The sequence below is a fragment of the Homalodisca vitripennis genome, chromosome 3, assembly GCF_021130785.1.
Source record: "Homalodisca vitripennis isolate AUS2020 chromosome 3, UT_GWSS_2.1, whole genome shotgun sequence".
NCBI lineage: Eukaryota > Metazoa > Arthropoda > Insecta > Hemiptera > Cicadellidae > Homalodisca > Homalodisca vitripennis.
In genome coordinates, this window is record NC_060209.1 from 173,338,713 (window position 1) to 173,358,390 (window position 19,678).

General features: G+C 35.5%; 1 protein-coding gene across 1 annotated transcript; it reads left to right on the forward strand.

Moving 5' to 3' along the window:
- Positions 1-340: 340 nt before the first annotated feature.
- Positions 341-18,756, forward strand: LOC124357802 (carbonic anhydrase-related protein 10-like). Its single transcript, XM_046809857.1, has 6 exons — positions 341-493; positions 1,375-1,447; positions 13,255-13,409; positions 14,367-14,507; positions 15,332-15,377; positions 18,547-18,756. The coding sequence occupies exons 1-6, from the start codon at positions 437-439 to the stop codon at positions 18,588-18,590; spliced, it is 516 nt and encodes a 171-aa protein (XP_046665813.1). The 5' UTR covers positions 341-436; the 3' UTR covers positions 18,591-18,756.
- The last annotated feature ends 922 nt before the right edge of the window (positions 18,757-19,678 follow it).

Here is a 19,678-nt window from a genome sequence, read left to right on the forward strand (position 1 = left end):
CGTTTGAAGAGACCCAAAAATTCGACGACGATGACCTAAATAAAGTAAACTTTAATACAAAAATACGCTAATTTCAATGGGTTTTGTGAACAAGATTTGTAAATAAATAACACATCTTAATTTCAACCCCCCCCCCCACGTCAGATACGAAGGTCTTATATTATACACTACTTATATAAACTACTTATGAGAACGTCTGCTACCTTAAAAAACTATTTAGAAAATTAATTATAGCTATACAAATATTTATCGCTTTCATACTCATTCCAACTTGATAGTATATTAACTAAAAAATACATTTTAATATATATAGTCATTATGTAGAAAAATTAGCAATGCAGTTTTCGTTTTATTTAAAACACATATAATCAACTATGAAATATTCTTTAATTTGCAGATTCAACTTTATGGGTTTAACGCTGAGTTGTATCATAACATGTCAGAGGCTCAACACAAGTCTCAAGGAATTGTCGGCATTTCTTTAATGGTTCAGGTGAGAAACTCAAATCGAATGTCAGAAATATAGTATAAGGATCAAGGTTAATCATTCAGTTACAAGATCTAATTCATAAATACACAATTTAAATAAATATTCATTACTTGTTTAGATTTTAATACTTCGTCCGGAATAGTTTTGTTTCCTTCATAGTTTTAGTGAGTTTTAGTTCTGGTTTATTAGTTTTATTTCAGAACTGTTTTTGACTTTGAATGGGAAAATGGTATTTTTACTTGTGTAGCAACTGTAATGTTTTTATAATCGTTCCAATGAAAAATACAATACAATTCTAATACAAAAACTATTATTTGGGATGGATTAAATTAAATTATTTTCTTACTGCTTAAATGAGTCACGTCCTTTAATATAGTTTCATCTGTTCTTGTTTGTTACTATTTGCATTCAAATCTCGTGAAAGTTTTATCTACGGTTTATTTATGTTTTAATAGATTTTATTTACATTGTACCGATAGCTTAATTTATAATGTATTTATTTTCCAAAGTTTGTCATATATTTATAAGTTGTGTACTGTTCACCATTCAGTCAATTGTTTGTTACATTTTTATTCCAGGATGAAATCGGAAAATCGGTTTCATATGCTTATATAGTACAGTTTTACTCGATTTAAATTGATCAATTGTGTTAGTCCTGCACATATAATTACAGCTGAAAGTATACTGTTCACCATTAAGTCAATTGTTGGTTACATTTTTATTCCAGGATGAAATCGGAAAATCGGTTTCATATGCTTATATAGTACAGTTTTACTTGATTTTAATTGATCTATTGTGTTAGTCCTGCACATATAATTACAGCTGAAATGCATATATAAATATGTACATGTATTAATGTATTTAAATATTTAATGTAATTTCAGATTGGTGAGATCAACCAACCGAATTCGGATCTTAGAATCATCACAAGTACCTTCAATAAAGTGCTCTATAAAGGTATGTATTTTAACAATTCTAAAAGATAAATGTCAATGAGTAAAGCTTCCTCTTAAAGTCCACAGTTGACTTATAATTAGAATATATATCACGCCGCTTAGTATTAACTGAACTTGAACTAACATTATGTAGTAAAAGAAGTATGTGAAGTCCGGTGGAAAGTTGAGAGATAACCGCAACACATTACAGAACATCTAACAGTAGCGTCAATGACTACCATTACCCGTCCAACTCTCATTTACTGCCACTGCTACTGTGGTAACTGTTTCTCCACGTCCTATGTTCTGTCCAGTCCACAATCGTCTATATAACTCTTTTTACCCACTGACATACCATTACTGCTACTGTGGCAATTGCTTTTCCCACGTCCTATGTTCTGTCCAGTCCACAATCGTCTACATAACTCTTTGTACCCACGGATATTACTATTACTGCTACTGTGGTAATTGCTTTCCCACGTCCTATGTTCTGTCCAGTCCACAAATCGTCTACATAACTCTTTTTACCCACGGATATTACTATTACTGCTACTGTGGCAATTGCTTTCCCACGCCCTATGTCCTGTCCAGTCTACAATCGTCTACATAACTCTTTGTACCCACTCTCTTGATGTGAGTTAACAAACATTACCGAATGTCTAGCAGTATCGTCAATGTCCCACCGACATTACTACTACCGCTACTGTGGTAAGTATTTCCCCACATCCTATGTTCTGTTCAGTCCACAATCGTCTACATAACTCTTTGTATCCACTCTCTTGATATGAGTTAACAAACATTACCGAATGTCTAGCGGTAGCGTCAATGGCCTACCGACATTACTACTACTACTACTACTGTGGTAAGTATTTCCTCACATCCTATATTCTGTCCAGTCCACAATCGTCTACATAACTCTTTGTATCCACTCTCTTGATATGAGTTAACAAACATTACCGAATGTCTAGCAGTAGCGTCAATGTTTGTTAACTCATATCTAGAGAGGGGATACAAAGAGTTATATAGACGATTGAGGACAGGACATAACATATGATGTGGGGAAACACTTACCACAGTAGCAGTAGTAGTAGTAATGTCGGTGGGACATTGACGCTACTGCTAGACATTCGGTAATGTTTGTTAACTCATATCAAGAGAGTGGATACAAAGAGTTATGTAGACGATTGTGGACTGGACAGAACATAGGATGTGGGGAAATTTTTACCACATAGTAGCAGTAGTAGTAGTAATGTCGGTGGGACATTGACGCTACTGCTAGACATTCGGTAATGTTTGTTAACTCATATCAAGAAAGGGGATACAAAGAGTTATGTAGACGATTGTGGACTGGACAGAACAAATTATGTGGGGAAATACTTACCACAGTAGCAGTAGTAGTAGTAATGTCGGTGGGACATTGACGCTACTGCTAGACATTCGGTAATGTTTGTTAACTCATATCAAGAGAGTGGATACAAAGAGTTATGTAGACGATTGTGGACTGGACAGAACATAGGATGTGGGGAAATACTTACCACAGTAGCAGTAGTAGTAGTAATGTCGGTGGGACATTGACGCTACTGCTAGACATTCGGTAATGTTTGTTAACTCATATCTAAAGAGTGGATACAAAGAGTTATGTAGACGATTGTGGATTGGACAGAACATAGGATGTGGGGAAATACTTACCACAGTAGCAGTAGTAGTAGTAATGTCGGTGGGACATTGACGCTACTGCTAGACATTCGGTAATGTTTGTTAACTCATATCAAGAGAGGTGGATACAAAGAGTTATGTAGACGATTGTGGACTGGACAGAACAAATTATGTGGGGAAATACTTACCACAGTAGCAGCAGTAGTAGTAGTAATGTCGGTGGGACATTGACGCTACTGCTAGACATTCGGTAATGTTTGTTAACTCATATCAAGAGAGTGGATACAAAGAGTTATGTAGACGATTGTGGACTGGACAGAACATAGGATGTGGGGAAATACTTACCACAGTAGCAGTAGTAGTAGTAATGTCGGTGGGACATTGACGCTACTGCTAGACATTCGGTAATGTTTGTTAACTCATATCAAGAGAGTGGATACAAAGAGTTATATAGACGATTGTGGACAGGACAGAACATATGATGTGGGGAAATACTTACCACAGTAGCAGTAGTAGTAGTAATGTCGGTGGGACATTGACGCTACTGCTAGACATTCGGTAATGTTTGTTAACTCATATCAAGAGAGTGGATACAAAGAGTTATGTAGACGATTGTGGACTGGACAGAACATAGGATGTGGGGAAATACTTACCACAGTAGCAGCAGTAATAGTAATGTCGGTGGGACATTGGACGCTACTGCTAGACATTCGGTAATGTTTGTTAACTCATATCAAGAGAGGGGATACAAAGAGTTATGTAGACGATTGTGGACTGGACAGAACAAATTATGTGGGGAAATACTTACCACAGTAGCAGTAGTAGTAGTAATGTCGGTGGGACATTGACGCTACTGCTAGACATTTGGTAATGTTTGTTAACTCATATCAAGAGAGTGGATACAAAGAGTTATGTAGACGATTGTGGACTGGACAGAACATAGGATGTGTGGTGAAATACTTACCACAGTAGCAGTAGTAGTAGTAATGTCGGTGGGACATTGACGCTACTGCTAGACATTCGGTAATGTTTGTTAACTCATATCAAGAGAGGGGATACAAAGAGTTATGTAGACGATTGTGGACTGGACAGAACAAATTATGTGGGGAAATACTTACCACAGTAGCAGTAGTAGTAGTAAAGTCGGTGGGACATTGACGCTACCGCTAGGCATTCGGTAATGTTTGTTAACTCATATCAAGAGAGTGGATACAAAGAGTTATGTAGACGATTGTGGACTGGACAGAACATAGGATGTGGGGAAATACTTACCACAGTAGCAGTAGTAGTAGTAATGTCGGTGGGACATTGACGCTACTGCTAGACATTCGGTAATGTTTGTTAACTCATATCAAGAGAGGGGATACAAAGAGTTATGTAGACGATTGTGGACTGGACAGAACAAATTATGTGGGGAAATACTTACCACAGTAGTAGTAGTAGTAATGTCGGTGGGACATTGACGCTACTGCTAGACATTCGGTAATGTTTGTTAACTCATATCAAGAGAGTGGATACAAAGAGTTATGTAGACGATTGTGGACTGGACAGAACATAGGATGTGGGGAAATACTTACCACAGTAGCAGTAGTAGTAGTAATGTCGGTGGGACATTGACGCTACTGCTAGACATTCGGTAATGTTTGTTAACTCATATCAAGAGAGGGGATACAAAGAGTTATGTAGACGATTGTGGACTGGACAGAACAAACTATGTGGGGAAATACTTACCACAGTAGCAGTAGTAGTAGTAATGTCGGTGGGACATTGACGCTACTGCTAGACATTCGGTAATGTATGTTAACTCATATCAAGAGAGTGGATACAAAGAGTTATGTAGACGATTTTGGACTGGACAGAACATAGGATGTGGGGAAATACTTACCACAAGTATGTTATATACTCCAGTCCTTAATCGTCTACCTACATCATTCTTATGTATCTACTCTCTTGATTGTGAGTTAACTAACATTACCGAATGTATACCAGTAGCGTCAATGTCCCACCAGACATTAGCTATCTACTATGTACGGTGGGACATTGACGCTACTGCTAGACATTCTACATAAACAATCGTCTACATAACTCTTTGTATCCACTCTCTTAATATGAGTTAACAAACATTACCGAATGTCTAGCAGTAGCGTCAATTTCCCACCGACATTACTAGTACTACTGCTACTGTGGTAAGTATTTCCCCACATCCTATGTTCTGTCCAATCCACAATCGTCTACATAACTCTTTGTATCCACTCTTTTGATATGAGTTATCAAACATTACCGAATGTCTAGCAGTAGCGCCAATGTCCCACCGACATTACTATTACTGCTGCTACTGTGGTAATTATTTCCCCACATCCTATGTTCTGTCCAGTCCACAATCGTCTACATAACTCTTTGTATCCACTCTCTTGATATGAGTTAACAAACATTACCGAATGTCTAGCAGTAGGGTCAATGTCCCACCGACATTACTACTACTACTGCTACTGTGGTAAGTATTTCCCCACATCCTATGTTCTGTCCAGTCCACAATCGTCTACATAACTCTTTGTATCCACTCTCTTGATATGAGTTAACAAACATTACCGAATGTCTAGCAGTAGCGTCAATGTCCCACCCACATTACTGCTACAGCTACTGTGGTAAGTATTTTCCCACGTCCTATGTTCTGTCCAGTCCAAAACCGTCTACATCACTCTTTGTACCCACTCTCTTGATGGAGATCTAACCCTAAATCTTCCTTATTACTTCGTCTAATGACTATCTTTTTGCGGTTAACAAACATTACAGAATATCTAGCAGAAACTTTATTGTTTAATATTATCCTGTCTACCTACATACTGCCACTGGTACTATGATAATTGTTTGTCCACAGCTTATGTTCCATCCAATCCAAAATCTTCTTTATCGCTTTGTCTGTAGACTCTCTGGATGCGATTAACAAACATTACAGATTATCTAGCAGAAACATTATTGTTCAATGTTATCCTGTCCCTCAATATACTGTCACTGGTACTGTGATAATTGGTTTACCACAGGCTATGTTCCATCCAATCCAAAACCCTCCTATCACTTCGTCTAATGACTATCTTGATACGATTAACAAACATTACAGAATATCTAGCAGAAACGTTATTGTTTAATATTATTCTGTCTACCTACATACTGTCACTGATACTGTGATAATTTTTTCACCACAGCCCATGCTCCATTTAATCTAAAATCTTCCTTATCAGTATATCTAGTAGAATCGTTATTGACTAATGTTATCTTGCCAAACCTCATACGGCAATTGGTACTGGTAACTTCTCCACACCTTATGTTCTACCATTGTACAGTCCTCTACATCGTTCTGTGTAACAACTCACGTGATGTGGGTTTAGAAACCTTACAGAATAACTAGCAGTGGTGTAAATGATTGGCATTACCACCTCCCCCTACATTACTTCCTCGCTATGATAATAACTGATTCTCTACATCTTTATTCTACTCTATCCGGTTCAGAATGCTGTAGATCAAGAGACCCGATCCCAGATTTCGAGATTTGTACCAAGTGTCACTCATCATTTTTCACTATGCTAATCGTCTCGAAAATTTTCTGTTCCACAGGACCTGGAAAACTTAGTCGATCCTCCGTCTATTAAAAGGTACGATTTTGGTTTTCAATTAAATACAGTGATGATATACATCAAGAGACCTAGTCCCAGATCTATAGCTTGACACCAAGGATCACGTCGTGTCATCTCAAAGGACTATTCGTCTCGAAGAATATCAAGTCCACCGACAAACTGGGTATTATCCATCACCACAGTGACCCAAGCATTTGTAGGATGTCTCGGTCGACCAGCCACTAGGTCTCGTTGAAGGTCTTTGTATTCATGACAGCGACAATGCCATTACGACGAGGAGGCTTTCGCCAGATATTTCCATTTGGAGGATCCCTTTCATTATATTCTATGTTCTATTGAGTTTACTAACATAAATATCACTTTACGTAACGAATCTGTTAATGCGAGTTAAAAACATTACTGAATGTCTAACAGTAATGTCAATAGTGATACTTCTCAGTTCTATCTGTCTCGATTTGGTTCACCGGAACTTCATACGTTGTCCATCGTTCGTCTAGTGAGAAGTCAATCTCAGTATTCTCTTCCACCACAGTATACAAGCACTGGTACCTTGTCTCGATCAGCCGCTGTCACTCGTCGAAGGTCTGTTTAGTGATGACTACGACAATGCCACGAGGAAGACTCGCCAGATTTTGTTCCGTTCAAGGCTTGCTTTCTCCATGTCCTATATTTTGTCAATATACACAATCTATGTCGCTGTTTGTAACGACTCTTTAATGCGAGTTAACATAATTTGTAGAACTTTAAGTAGTAGAGTAAGTTATTGCTATTACCCCTCAAGCTATTATTAAATGCTATTTATTATTAAATGTTTTCCACATCCTCTGTACTACACAGACCACAATGCTCTATATAAAGGCATCTGGTCCTATACTTTGAGGTCTGTATCAACATTTACTATATTATTCATCTCCATAATTTTCAAGTCCACCGGACCTGAATGTCGTGGTCGATCCTCCTTCTAGTGAGAAGTACGATCAATATCGTATTTATCCGGTCTACAATGCTCTACATCAATAAATCTGGTCCCAAACCTTTAGCTTTGTTTCTAGGTTCAAACTGAGTTACTTCGAAGGGCTACTCGTCTCAATGATCTGGTTCACCAGTACGATGTTGTCGATTGTCCGTCTAGTGAGAAGTACTAACTCTGTTTTCTCCACCACCACAGCCAGACTCGTAGCATGTCTTGGTGTAGTAACCACTGTGAGTCGTCGTAGGTCTTTCTAATCATCTGCAACAATGTTATTGGCAAAATTGACGTGCAAGTCTCCCTCCAGATTTTTTATTTTCGGATGATCGCTTTCTCCACATCCTATGTTCTGCTAGTGTACAATCCTCTATATCGCTCTCTGTAATGACCGTATTCATGTGAGATAACAATCACATAAGAATATCTAGTAGTAGCGGAAATTATTGGGATCACACTTCCTGGCTACGTTATCTTATTGGTATTATGATACCTTTTACCTTTCGCATCCTGTATTCTATTCAGTCCAAAATCCTCCAATATCAAGAGATCTAGTCCCAGCCCTTGCTTTGTAGTCACTGCGAGATTCTTCACTACGTTATTTGTGTCGATGATCTTCTGGTCCACCAGACCTGGACGACTTTCTCGTGTGTCCTTTTAGTGAGAAGTACGATCTCTGTGTTCTTTTCTACCACAGTCATTTTATCATGCGTAGCATGACTCGGTCGATCAGCCACTGTGTCTATTTGAAGGTCTTTGCAGTTTATTCAGCCACAATATCATTGAAAAGTGCGACGCGTCAGCTCCCTCCAGATACACCGGTCCGGTTTCATAAGTGAGCTCTGCACAAAAATTCCGTCATTTATATTCAGCGCAGTCCGTCGGCTGTCATTTATGAAAACCTCCTATCACTGAAATAACTAGCAGTTAAACATCCTCAAGAGGTTAGAAATAAAGCTCTTCCTGCAGAGCGGTCAGAATATAAGTCCACCTAGCCGAGTTGAACACTTTTCGCAAGACCAGCGTGGCCAACATGAAAGCCGTCTGTTCCCACGCTTAGTTGGCTAGAAGGCATCAAAAGCCGGCGCCACCGCTCTGTCATGGATGTAGAATTTCTCGCATTCCTGGAGTTTTCTTAGGTATCACAGAATCAGTGTCTCGCTTCAACTTTCTCCGCCTTTGGTGATCGTTTCTCTTTGCTTCGGCCTATCTTTTGGTCAAACGAGTTATGCTGCCAAGGATACTCTTTTCTTAGGTACCTAACTGCCACCGACAGTAGAGTTTGCCTAGGACATCCTGCGGGAATGGTTAGCATTCCCTACTTTCAGTACCGACGGCAATTTTCAGTCCTTTTGACAGACCGCACTCATTTTTTCGACCTTTCTGAGCGATCAGGTCAAGGTGTTCCTTTCGTCTTGATTGCCGTCGTGAATTTGTTGAAGACAAGTTGCACATTGACAAGGTCTTCCTTAGACCCTAGGGCACTTGTAACTAGGGGTGCGCAGAGCCGGTGGCTTCCCCAACGAGAGACCCTGTACGGTCTGTCTTCCTAAAGGGAATCGCCTTGTCCTGAAAACAGCGCTTGGCCGGAGTAACCTGGACGGGTGTAACCAAGGATAAAGAGTGCTACCCCAGTTCTCCAGAGGTCTCGTTTCCTTTTTCTCGTCCGAGAATAAGTTAGGAATTCCTACCTGGAGAACAAATAACAGAGAAACAGGTTACCACAGTAGCAGACTGAGTATTATTACACTTCCCATACACATAACTGCCGCTATAGCAGTGGAGACTCGTTTTTTCTAGTCCCCAATCCTCTATTAACATATATATGTGAAATAATGAACATCACAGAATATCTAGCAGAAGCGTCAATGCCTACCATTACACTTCCCACTTATATTTCTGTGGTAACTGTTTCTCTACATACATTTTTCCTGAAGTCCACAAAGTTTAATATCTCTCTATGTAACTTCCCTCTTAATATTATCCAACAAATACAATAACATATTGAACATAAGCTTCAATGACTTTATTAACCTTCCCTCCAGTATTAGTGCCACTATTACTTTAGTTACTCTATCAACGCCTCATGTTTCAATTAGTCCACTTCGTCCACGTCTCTCTCTCTATTTCTATATATATATATATAGAACATCTAGAGGAAGCGTCGATGGGTGTCATTACCTTGCCCACCCACATACGGCCACTGGAATGGTAACTGTTTTTCCACTTCCTATGTTCTGCCAATGTACAATCGTTTATATCGCTCTATGTAACAATGTACAATCCTCTATATCATTGTGTTTTACTCTCTCTATAAATGATTCAACAAACATTATAAAATCTGTTGTAGTAGCGTCAATGACTGTCATTACCCTTATATCCACCTTATTGCCAACGCTCCTGTTGTAACTGCTTCTTCATATCCTATGTTTTATCCAGTCCTCAATTGTCTATATCTCTTAGTGTTAAGTTTCCCTTGATGTGATTTAACAACACTACAGAATTTGTAGCAGTAGCCCCATTTACTTCCCTTCCCACCTACATTACGGCATAACTACTGTAGAAATATTTCTCCACATCCTATGTTCTGTTATGTCCTTAATCGTCTATATACTATGTGTGAATACTCCCTCGATATGAGGTAACAAATGTTACAGAATCTCTAACAATAGCGTCAATAAAATGGTTGTGCTTCCCACCCAATTTACTGTTATTGTTATGTAATCTTTGCATAATTGTTTTTCATACCCTTAATTGTGGACAATGCCGGACAAAGGGCATATAGGTGTATGTGCCCTTTTTCCGGCAATTGCTTTATTGGATCCGCCACGTTGTTTTGAATGTGCCCTGAAAGTTTGAAAAAAAAATCTCTATTCTTTGGTTTCTGAGAGAATTTTTTTTGCAGAATCCAAAACAATGACATCTAACATCAGTGCTGTTTCTATTTTTTAGCTTGTTGAATTATTGAGGTTATGTTCATTGTTCATAAGTTAAATCCTTTTAAAAAACTAGAGCTATTAAGTGCAATGGATCAGCCGAAAGTTTAAACGCAAACGTAAACTATACAGTAACAATACAAATTTGAAACGTGAAAGTGCTAAAGTGAAACGATTTAAAGGCAAAGAGTATGTCGGTAGGTCTGGAAAGACTGTAAGTGGAAAGCAGTTTTTTTATGTTACCGAGTGTTTGTAGTAAGAAATGTTTTGAAAGTTTTACTGCAGAACATCAGAAACGAATTATTTTCATCATTCTACAACCAAGGTAAAGAGTTGCAAGACTCATTTATTTCTAAATGTATAGAAAAGATTGATTAACAAAACTCAGACCATTCAACCCAAAAAAAAGCCCCGAATTAATATTTGGGCCTATAGTATCAACGTTGGTGGTTTTAAGGTATCAGTTTGTCAAGGTTTCTTAAGAAAACTTTTACAAATAAGTCCTAAAAGAATAAGAGTAATCCAACTAAAAAGTGTGTTAAATGGTCAGGACTTTACAGAACGGAGAGGTCATCACACTAATCGACCACACAAATTGAAACATAATGTTTTTGATTTGATGAAGACACCACCTTGAATCAATTCCATATAGCCTAAGAGCCATTATAGTGGCAATAAAACCTCTCTAAAGTACTTTGACAACCCGGAGCTCAATATTAAAACTCTTTACACATTGTTTCAAGAGTTTTATATAGGTCTGAAAACAAATGAAAACTTGAAAATGGGCTACCCCCACTACTTTAAGTGTTTCAAATCTAAGTTTTGGCCATGAATTTGGTATGAGGTCACCTAAAAGTGATGTGTGTGCGATTATTGTACAGAATGCAGAGAAAAACTGTCAAGAAATCCTAATGATCCAATCAAAGTACCTTATCAGATTCATCATCGTAAATATAAAAGAAGACTAGCTTTAAAACATGAGTTCATAGAAAAAGCAAAAACTGATTCTTCTTTTTTGGTATGTGAATTTGACTATGCTCAAAACTACCCAGTGCCAAGAATTAATGTGAACAGCCAATTGTACAAAAGGCTTTTATGGTTATATGCATTTAACGTACACATTTTCAATGATGACGAGTCTTACTTCTACTGTTTCATGGAATCACAAGCATCTAAGAATTCGAACAGTGTGGCTTTCATTTCTGTACGATTGCCTTAAGAAATATATTGAAAAATCAGAAGTAAAAAACTGTTGTTTTGTTATCGGACTCTGCTGGGGGACAAAACCGCAACGCCACAATGGTTAAATTTTGTTCGTGGTTCAGCAAAGTGTTTGACGTAGAAATTATACAGTTTGTTTCCAGTTAGGGGCCATTCATTCTCACAATGTGACCGGAAACTTTGGTCTTGTTAGGTCTCATATCAAAAAGAGAGAGGTCATCGGAACTGCAAAGCCATGGCTGCAAGCTATGGTTCAGGCTCGGCAGAAGCCTAGCCCTTTTACAGTAATAATGGATCGAAGTCTCATAAAAGATTGGGATAAGAGCCTTCAGCCTTTCTTCGAATACTTTCAAAAGTTGGCTAAAAAAACAGAAGTTTACAATCATGAAGTACGTAATAATTAAATACAAAAAGTGATGGAACTGTTGTGTGTTCTAGCACTTTTGTTCCTACCTACTCTCCTTTCAAGTTTATGAACACTGTAAATAAACAAACATTAGGAGAAATTCAACCTGCAACAGTGCCATTTCCTGAAGTGTCGGAAGCTAAAAATCATTGATGTCCGAAGTTTTGATGAAGTACTTGACCGCAGATGACCGAAATATGGCTGGAGCAAATTTTTTTGAGGAAAATTCTTGAAAACCTTATTTTTATGATTTTGGCTATGTGATGTAATAAAGTTTGTTCTTTATCAACTTGGTTTTTATATTTCACTGCATTTATCCATTAGTTTAGGTTATAGGCTATGTATTGCTAAAAAAGGGCACATAAACATATCTTATAAATTTTATTTTGACTAATTAGTACTTTTCAGTAAATACAAGAGTAATAACATTATAATAAAGTTTATAAAATATTCCCAGTACAATAAATTTTAAGCACAGGATCCTTTAAGTGTTACAAAATATCTTTACAACTATAAACTTTAAGAGCCGTTTCCCGAAAGTTACAATATCTTACTATGTGCCCTTTGTCCGGCAAGGTCCTCTTGCCGGACAATATTATTATGTAAATCTTTGACATAATAATATTTAAAGAATTTATACCACGTTTTAATTTTTTATATAACCTTTCCTATGTTCCTTTTTTAAGAATTATTTAGTAACTTTAGTAATTCTTTATGGTACGTTTGATTTACTTAGTTGTGCTTATTGTTTTTTTCAGGTGGATTCTATTTCACAATCTTTATGTGTGTTTTCTCTAAATCCTTACAATACATTGAGAACATGAGGATTTGAATTTTTCTATGAATATGTATACAACATTTGATTAGTTTTGGTAGTTTTAACTGTATTGTACTGATGTTAAACAATCCACTTAAAATGAGAACACGCTAATACATGTTTGATATAGCTGGTCTTTATTTATAATTTTAATTTAACTTAAACTTTATTTCATAGTAATATTTACGTTCTAGGGTCGTCAATCCAAATTCGCTACCTATCCCTGCACAGTCTACTGCCGGACACTCTACACTACATGACCTACGAGGGTTCCACCACACACCCGGGCTGCTGGGAGACGACGGTCTGGATCATCATCAACAAGCCTGTTTACATCACTAAGCAAGAGGTAAGAAATTTTGAGACAGGAATGGCATAGTATAACATTTTGTGAATGGCGTGGTGGTAGTTTAGAACAGCGAATAGATTTAACTGTGATACACATTCTTTAATTTCCTTTTAAGACTCGTTGAAACCAACGAATAAAAATAAGTAAGCTATAAATGGGTTCTAAATCAAAAACAGCTTTTGAAATTGAAGGTTCAAAGAATATTAAAAATTTTATCCACGAACAAGACATTTTACGAATGTAAACATTTACTCAGAATTGACCCATTTAGGTACATCATCCTGACGTTACTACTCTCCGTATTATCACACAACTATTGTATACTGTCAAGAAATAATGTTAAGAGGTAATTTTGTCAAGTTAAAACCTGCTATGGATTTTGCTAGGGCAAGATTATGTTTCTTCATTTTGGCATAGTAATATTTATTAATATAGTATTAAAAGTATTCAATTTGATTAATTTAGTTATATTTAAATTCAGAGATGAAACTGAAGATAAGAGTTATGGACACATTGCTTTCTTGTTGTATGCAAATTAATGGATCATTCTGTTAATTTATATTTTATTACGTTGTTAATATAACCTATAAGTGAATGGGTCAATTATTTACACACCTCACTCAGCAAACAAAGTAATCATTGAATTAATGAGAAAGAATTTGAAAACTATTTGGAATTGAAATAGTTAAATTTTCTAGGAAGTTAATAGGTTTTAATAGGGTGTTAAAATTGAATTTTACTTATTCCCTTAAAAAGTCTAAATATTATCAAAACTAACGTGTCAATGGCTCAAAATCAAATCACAGTTTACAAATTAAGTTTATGTTTCTATTCAACATATGTTTTACAACTGTTATTTAATTACATGTATTCAAAACTCATTTTGTATACGTGTCGAATGTTAGGAATGAGATGTTTAACTAAAATGAAAAAGATTCTCTCCGACCCTGTTCCCAGATGTATGCCCTCCGGAAGCTGATGCAGGGTAGTCAGGAGATACCCAAAGCTCCGCTGGGGAACAATGCTCGGCCGCTGCAGCCTCTACACCACCGTACCGTCCGAACCAATATTGATTTCCAGAACACGGACAACTCTTTGGTTAGTCTTAATATTTATAACTATGTATTTTATTCTTAAAATGCTGTTGAATTTATTTAATTTGATTGTTAAGAGATTGCTAATGGTTTGTATTTATACTTGTACGTCAAGTGTAAGAAAGGACTACGTAGTCCTAAATTCGCCTGAAAAAAATTTTTCATTTAAAAACAGAGACCTCTCTAGTAAATGTTATCTAATTTAAACTCTTTTAATTGTTCAGTTTCAATTTATTGCTTATATTGTTATCTTGTGCATAGTTGTATCATTATTATTAATAATTGTTATTTTTACCGTGATCTCCCCTTTACAGCCAATTCGATGTAAAAAATAAAAAATTGTTATTGATATTGTATGAGTATACTTGCTTGTATCATAATGACACTATGACAGAAGGGTAGCTGTCAGTCTTTACCAAGAACGTTGATGACCTAGGGGTTATTTTGGTCGTTTATTTGCAATATAACAGCACTTTGGAACCAATATCTCTTTGTAAAGAAACCCATTAGGATATACAAATATATAGGATTGGAAATCATGTGAATTACGTGATCGCTTTTGAGGATTGTGACAAAATGTTCATTTGTCTATCGCCAAGATAAAGGTTGGTGATATATAAATAATATTTATAACGCTTATTTTGCAGTACATATTTGTAAGATACTAATCCAACTTTACACACGAGATGTTGAACAGTAACTATATCTTCTTAAAATAATATAACAGATGTTAATTAATTATGTATTTACAATATATAATGTACGTTATTGTCAGTATCAAACTAAATTAGAATGGTGTACATGTTCTTTACTCAAATTTTGTTGCAGGGTAAAAGTTGTCCAGTCAGTATGAAAAAAGAAATGTACTACAAAGGTAATCCACTATTAGGTAATAACAATATGAGTAAGTAATACAGTGTGGTTTGTCTGTAGAGTCACCCCATGTTTACGGTAGTTTATAGCAAATTACACGATTACAATCTTCCGTGAATGCACCTTTTACCTCTTTTTCTATCTTGTATCATTTATAGGCAAAACTGTAACTTAGAATTGACAATTCCAGCAACCTTTGGAGTTCTTGGTTGTTATTGTATGCTTCTATTATTTATTGTTGTTCTATCATCCTTTGGTACAAGCGGGATAACTTGTCAAGATCGCCACAAACAGTTACTATATGCCCTAGTAGATATAAATTTTAAATAACCAACACATCCAGCACTCTTTTTTTTATTTGCGAGAGTTATTATCGTATATTTGTTCCTTATGAGTTTATTCTTATTTTCGTATACTGTTTTCCGTATTTTTTTTATATGAACAAGTTCGTTTATATAAAAATATGTTGTTATTTTTTGCAATTACAACCTCATATTTTTGTAATTTTTAACGTTTATGTGTGCACTTAAACGTTGAGAATTAAGAATTTCTTTCAATTTTAAATATTTTCTTTTTCATAACAGAATTGAATTAAGTTAGCTAAAACCTATGAAGAGTTGTATAAGATTACCATCAGGATTTGGTTTCTCTTCCATCCAAAGTTATTGCCCAGCACTTTTTGAGGTTTAGCGCAAGGTAACCGCACAGTGTATGTCCCTTCAAAAAGGCGTCTTTAGTTGTCATTTTGAATTCTTTCAGTGTTGCTGTTTATAAGAAATCAATTTTTTTTATCCAGATAAAATATGAAATTGTGACAAATATTGTCTTGAATAAGACTATTATAAATATTTGCGACTATTATAACAGTCGCCAGTACGTACAATCTGTGAATTAAAAAAATGTAATTATCTTTACAATAGTTGTTTCTTATTTTGGTGAGCTAAATATGTATAGGGTTTAGAGATTGGGACTATTTAGAGGTATCGGGTATACAACTGACAAATATACCAACAAAGGTACGTTAATTTTTCTAGACACTAAAAGTGGATTTACTAAACTTACGCTCAGCTAAGACATCTGTATTATTGAATGTACATATCTAGTTGTTCTATTTTACGAACCTATGCTCCCTATCATAAGTTTACTTTCTTCTTTTAGCTTTTGAATTTTATTATTGATTCTATCTCGTAGTTTCATATTTTTTCATTATGAATTAAACTTTTCACTGAAAGCACCTTACATTGTAGAATTCTAACACATTAGGGGCAATGCACAGAATCCCTACAGTCACTCTAGCCTACCACCGCATGGCTTACATTTGTTTATTTTTAATTGTATTAGAAATATACCCTATTGTTTTTTCTAACTTGAAATATTTAGGTGACAAAATATGTTGAGGATCCAATTTTTGTGTACCATTATGTGGGGTGAAATTTATTAATTATCTCCCACACCCTTCTAAGGTAGTAAGGCACGCTAGTACAAGGCATTCGTGCATAGTTCGTGAAGATTTCTTTCTTTCTTCTAACGCACTTATTCTAGTTTATGAATTTAAATATATGCTGTTTTATTTTACATATGTCTCCAAACTCACAGTTTAATTGAAGAGTGAAATTATATAAATGGTTTTATACGTAATGTAATTCAAAATTTTCTAATATACCAAGGTTATAGAAAAATATGTATGTCCAAATTACCAATTGTTAACATAGTGATACCAGTTTAATTAAGTTATTATATTTATATCTTCTATAATTTTTAGATATTTAAAATTTATTTTTACATATTTTGCTCATTGTACTGTACCTTTTTTATTGCGATGCTTCTTGAAATATTTAAATTAAACTTTTTGTGTTTTTTTCTGCTAAAAATAGCTTTTTTAAATTTTTGTTGTTTCAATATACTTTATTTTCTCTACAGATCGTAAAATGAGTCCAGGAACTCTTAAATAATTTGCAAAGACGCAACTTATAAAAACTAAAGCCTGCTTTTCGACATAGGTTAGAGAAATAACTTTTATAGAAAAATATATAAGTGAATTTGAATTTTACGATATTCATGTGACGAATTTGTATTAGTGCAAACAAAATGCCTGCCATTTAAGGGTTATAATTATATAATAATTCTTTAGCTACATTATGTTTCAGTATAATTAATGGCACCGTCATTACCCAATGTGTAAAAACTCTAAATTGGCATCATTTTGTTTCCCACGAAAGCGCTTTAAAAATTTGCGCCTATATTTAAGGTTTGAGCAAGTTTTAAGTTATTGACATAAAATAGTTTCATAATTATACGCTTTAACACTAGATTAGTCTAGACAATTGTGCAGTTTTGAATATTGTATAGGATGCGGTAATACTAACTGACACCTTTCCAAAAACCATTACTAAATGCTTAAAGGCGGTACATTTTGGAAGAGTCGTGTTTGAGATGACACAAATTGCCAATTTTTTAAATCACCAAAATAACTCTAAGCTGATGTGTTAAACATCTAGTTTTTTCATGCTATTTAAAATAAATAATTAGTGATTCCTTGTAATTAACGACTTAATATTGTTCTTGTAAAAAATATATAACACTATTTTTGGATAACTTCAGACGAACATGAATCCAGATTTCAGGAGTGAAGTCTACAACCATATCAAATTTCAGATTCTGCGCGAGGAAGGTGAACTGGAGCTAAACTCAACATTCGTATCTAATCATCCTTTCCCACCATAGCTGCTCAATGTGTACAAATACATACAGTTTTGCCACGGTCGACAACCTAGTTAGCGTTTCAAAATTTACCCGCAAATAACGATGTGGATATTTGAGGATTTTGTTCGCTATTATTTGATTTCGTTGTGAGATTTAAGTTCTCATAGATTTAAGTTAAACTATAACTAGAAAAATGTACATACGCTCTTTACTTACTGAAATATGAAAGTTTACGTTTGCAATATTGTGTATCTAATAAGAAAAGCATAAAACATTTAAATAATTGGATCGTATGAAATCGTAAAATTGAAATAACAGTATTAAAATATTCGGTCTGTACTCTTGAGTTTTGTCTAGACTCAAACTGAGTCAGTTATATTTGTCGCATCCTGTACGTATTTCATTAGTTGTTTGTGTTGACTATTTAAAGAGGTTTTAATAGCACAATGAAATGTTTTTTGTTGCAGCGAATCAGTGGAGAAACATGCCCGACACTCAGTTCCTGTTGTAATCGGTGTGTGAGCGAGTCCTGTACCAGTCGTGCTGTACAAGATAAGCCGCGCCGCAGAGTGTAGTGCCCTGTAGATAGCTTGCCTTGCACAAACTGTACAAACGATGCTGTACGCTAGAGTGTCTTAGATGTCGAACAACAAATATTTAATAAAAGACGTATGTCATACCATTGTTTTTATTGTAGTTGTTCGTAGATCAAACCAATTTTTTTTGTACTTCATTGTACTTCCCCTCCTAAAAACTTCATACTCTATAATATCTTAGCTTGGTGGCAGTCGAAAATGGAGGATATCAAAAGGTTTATTTTTGGAACGATAATTTTGTTCCTATTGTCTATTTTTCTTACATAAATTGCTAAGTTTCTCATATCATAGCTGAAGCGTAGACCGAAATTAATATTTTAAATTAGGACCATTTAGAATGGTGTGGTAGGATGTATATCATTCCTAAATCACCCAAGCTACTACTCGTTGAATACCAAAATTTAATTCGTGTCCCTGACCAAACTGTTCATCTTCCTAAACACACACAAAAGATATGTGTTTTAGTTAGATAGTTTTATCTAAGGAATCTCCTATAAGTGGCTAATAGAAGAGCTTTATAATTTATTATTTTTGTTTGTTTTAGTATACAATAAATTTGATTGTGTTTGGAGCGACCCAGTACTAATGCCGAATTAGGATAGCTTTTTATCTTACCTGTGTTTGTTTTGAAAGTCCAGAGTCTTCAGTGATATTAGTAATAAAATTGACCCACGTGCAGTTATGCAATGATACACCACGAGTGAACACGTGTTGATAGTTACAGTGTATTAAAGTACAGAGAAGTTTCGCTAAAACAGCGTATACTCAACAGGGTTTCTGTTGAATCAGTGTATCAAAAGAGCCACCTGTTGGAACTACTTTTTCTTAAAGCACTTCTGGTGAGGCCCATTTTGCATTCAATTGATTACGTAAAGGAGCAAAACTATACAATTTGGAGAACTAACAATCCTGGACTCGTTCAAGAGAACCCATTGAACCCACCATGAGTTGGAGTTTGGCGGTGGGTTATAGGATTATGGTGTCATTAGCTCATATTTATTTC

Excerpts from the sequence above, each read along its gene's own strand:
- LOC124357802 (XM_046809857.1), top strand. The coding sequence starts at position 437 with ATGTCAGAGGCTCAACACAAGTCTCAAGGAATTGTCGGCATTTCTTTA. Across the intron at positions 13,410-14,366 it reads TTTACATCACTAAGCAAGAG|ATGTATGCCCTCCGGAAGCT; the intron begins GTAAGAAATTTT and ends CCCTGTTCCCAG. Across the intron at positions 15,378-18,546 it reads AAAAGAAATGTACTACAAAG|CGAATCAGTGGAGAAACATG; the intron begins GTAATCCACTAT and ends TTTTTGTTGCAG.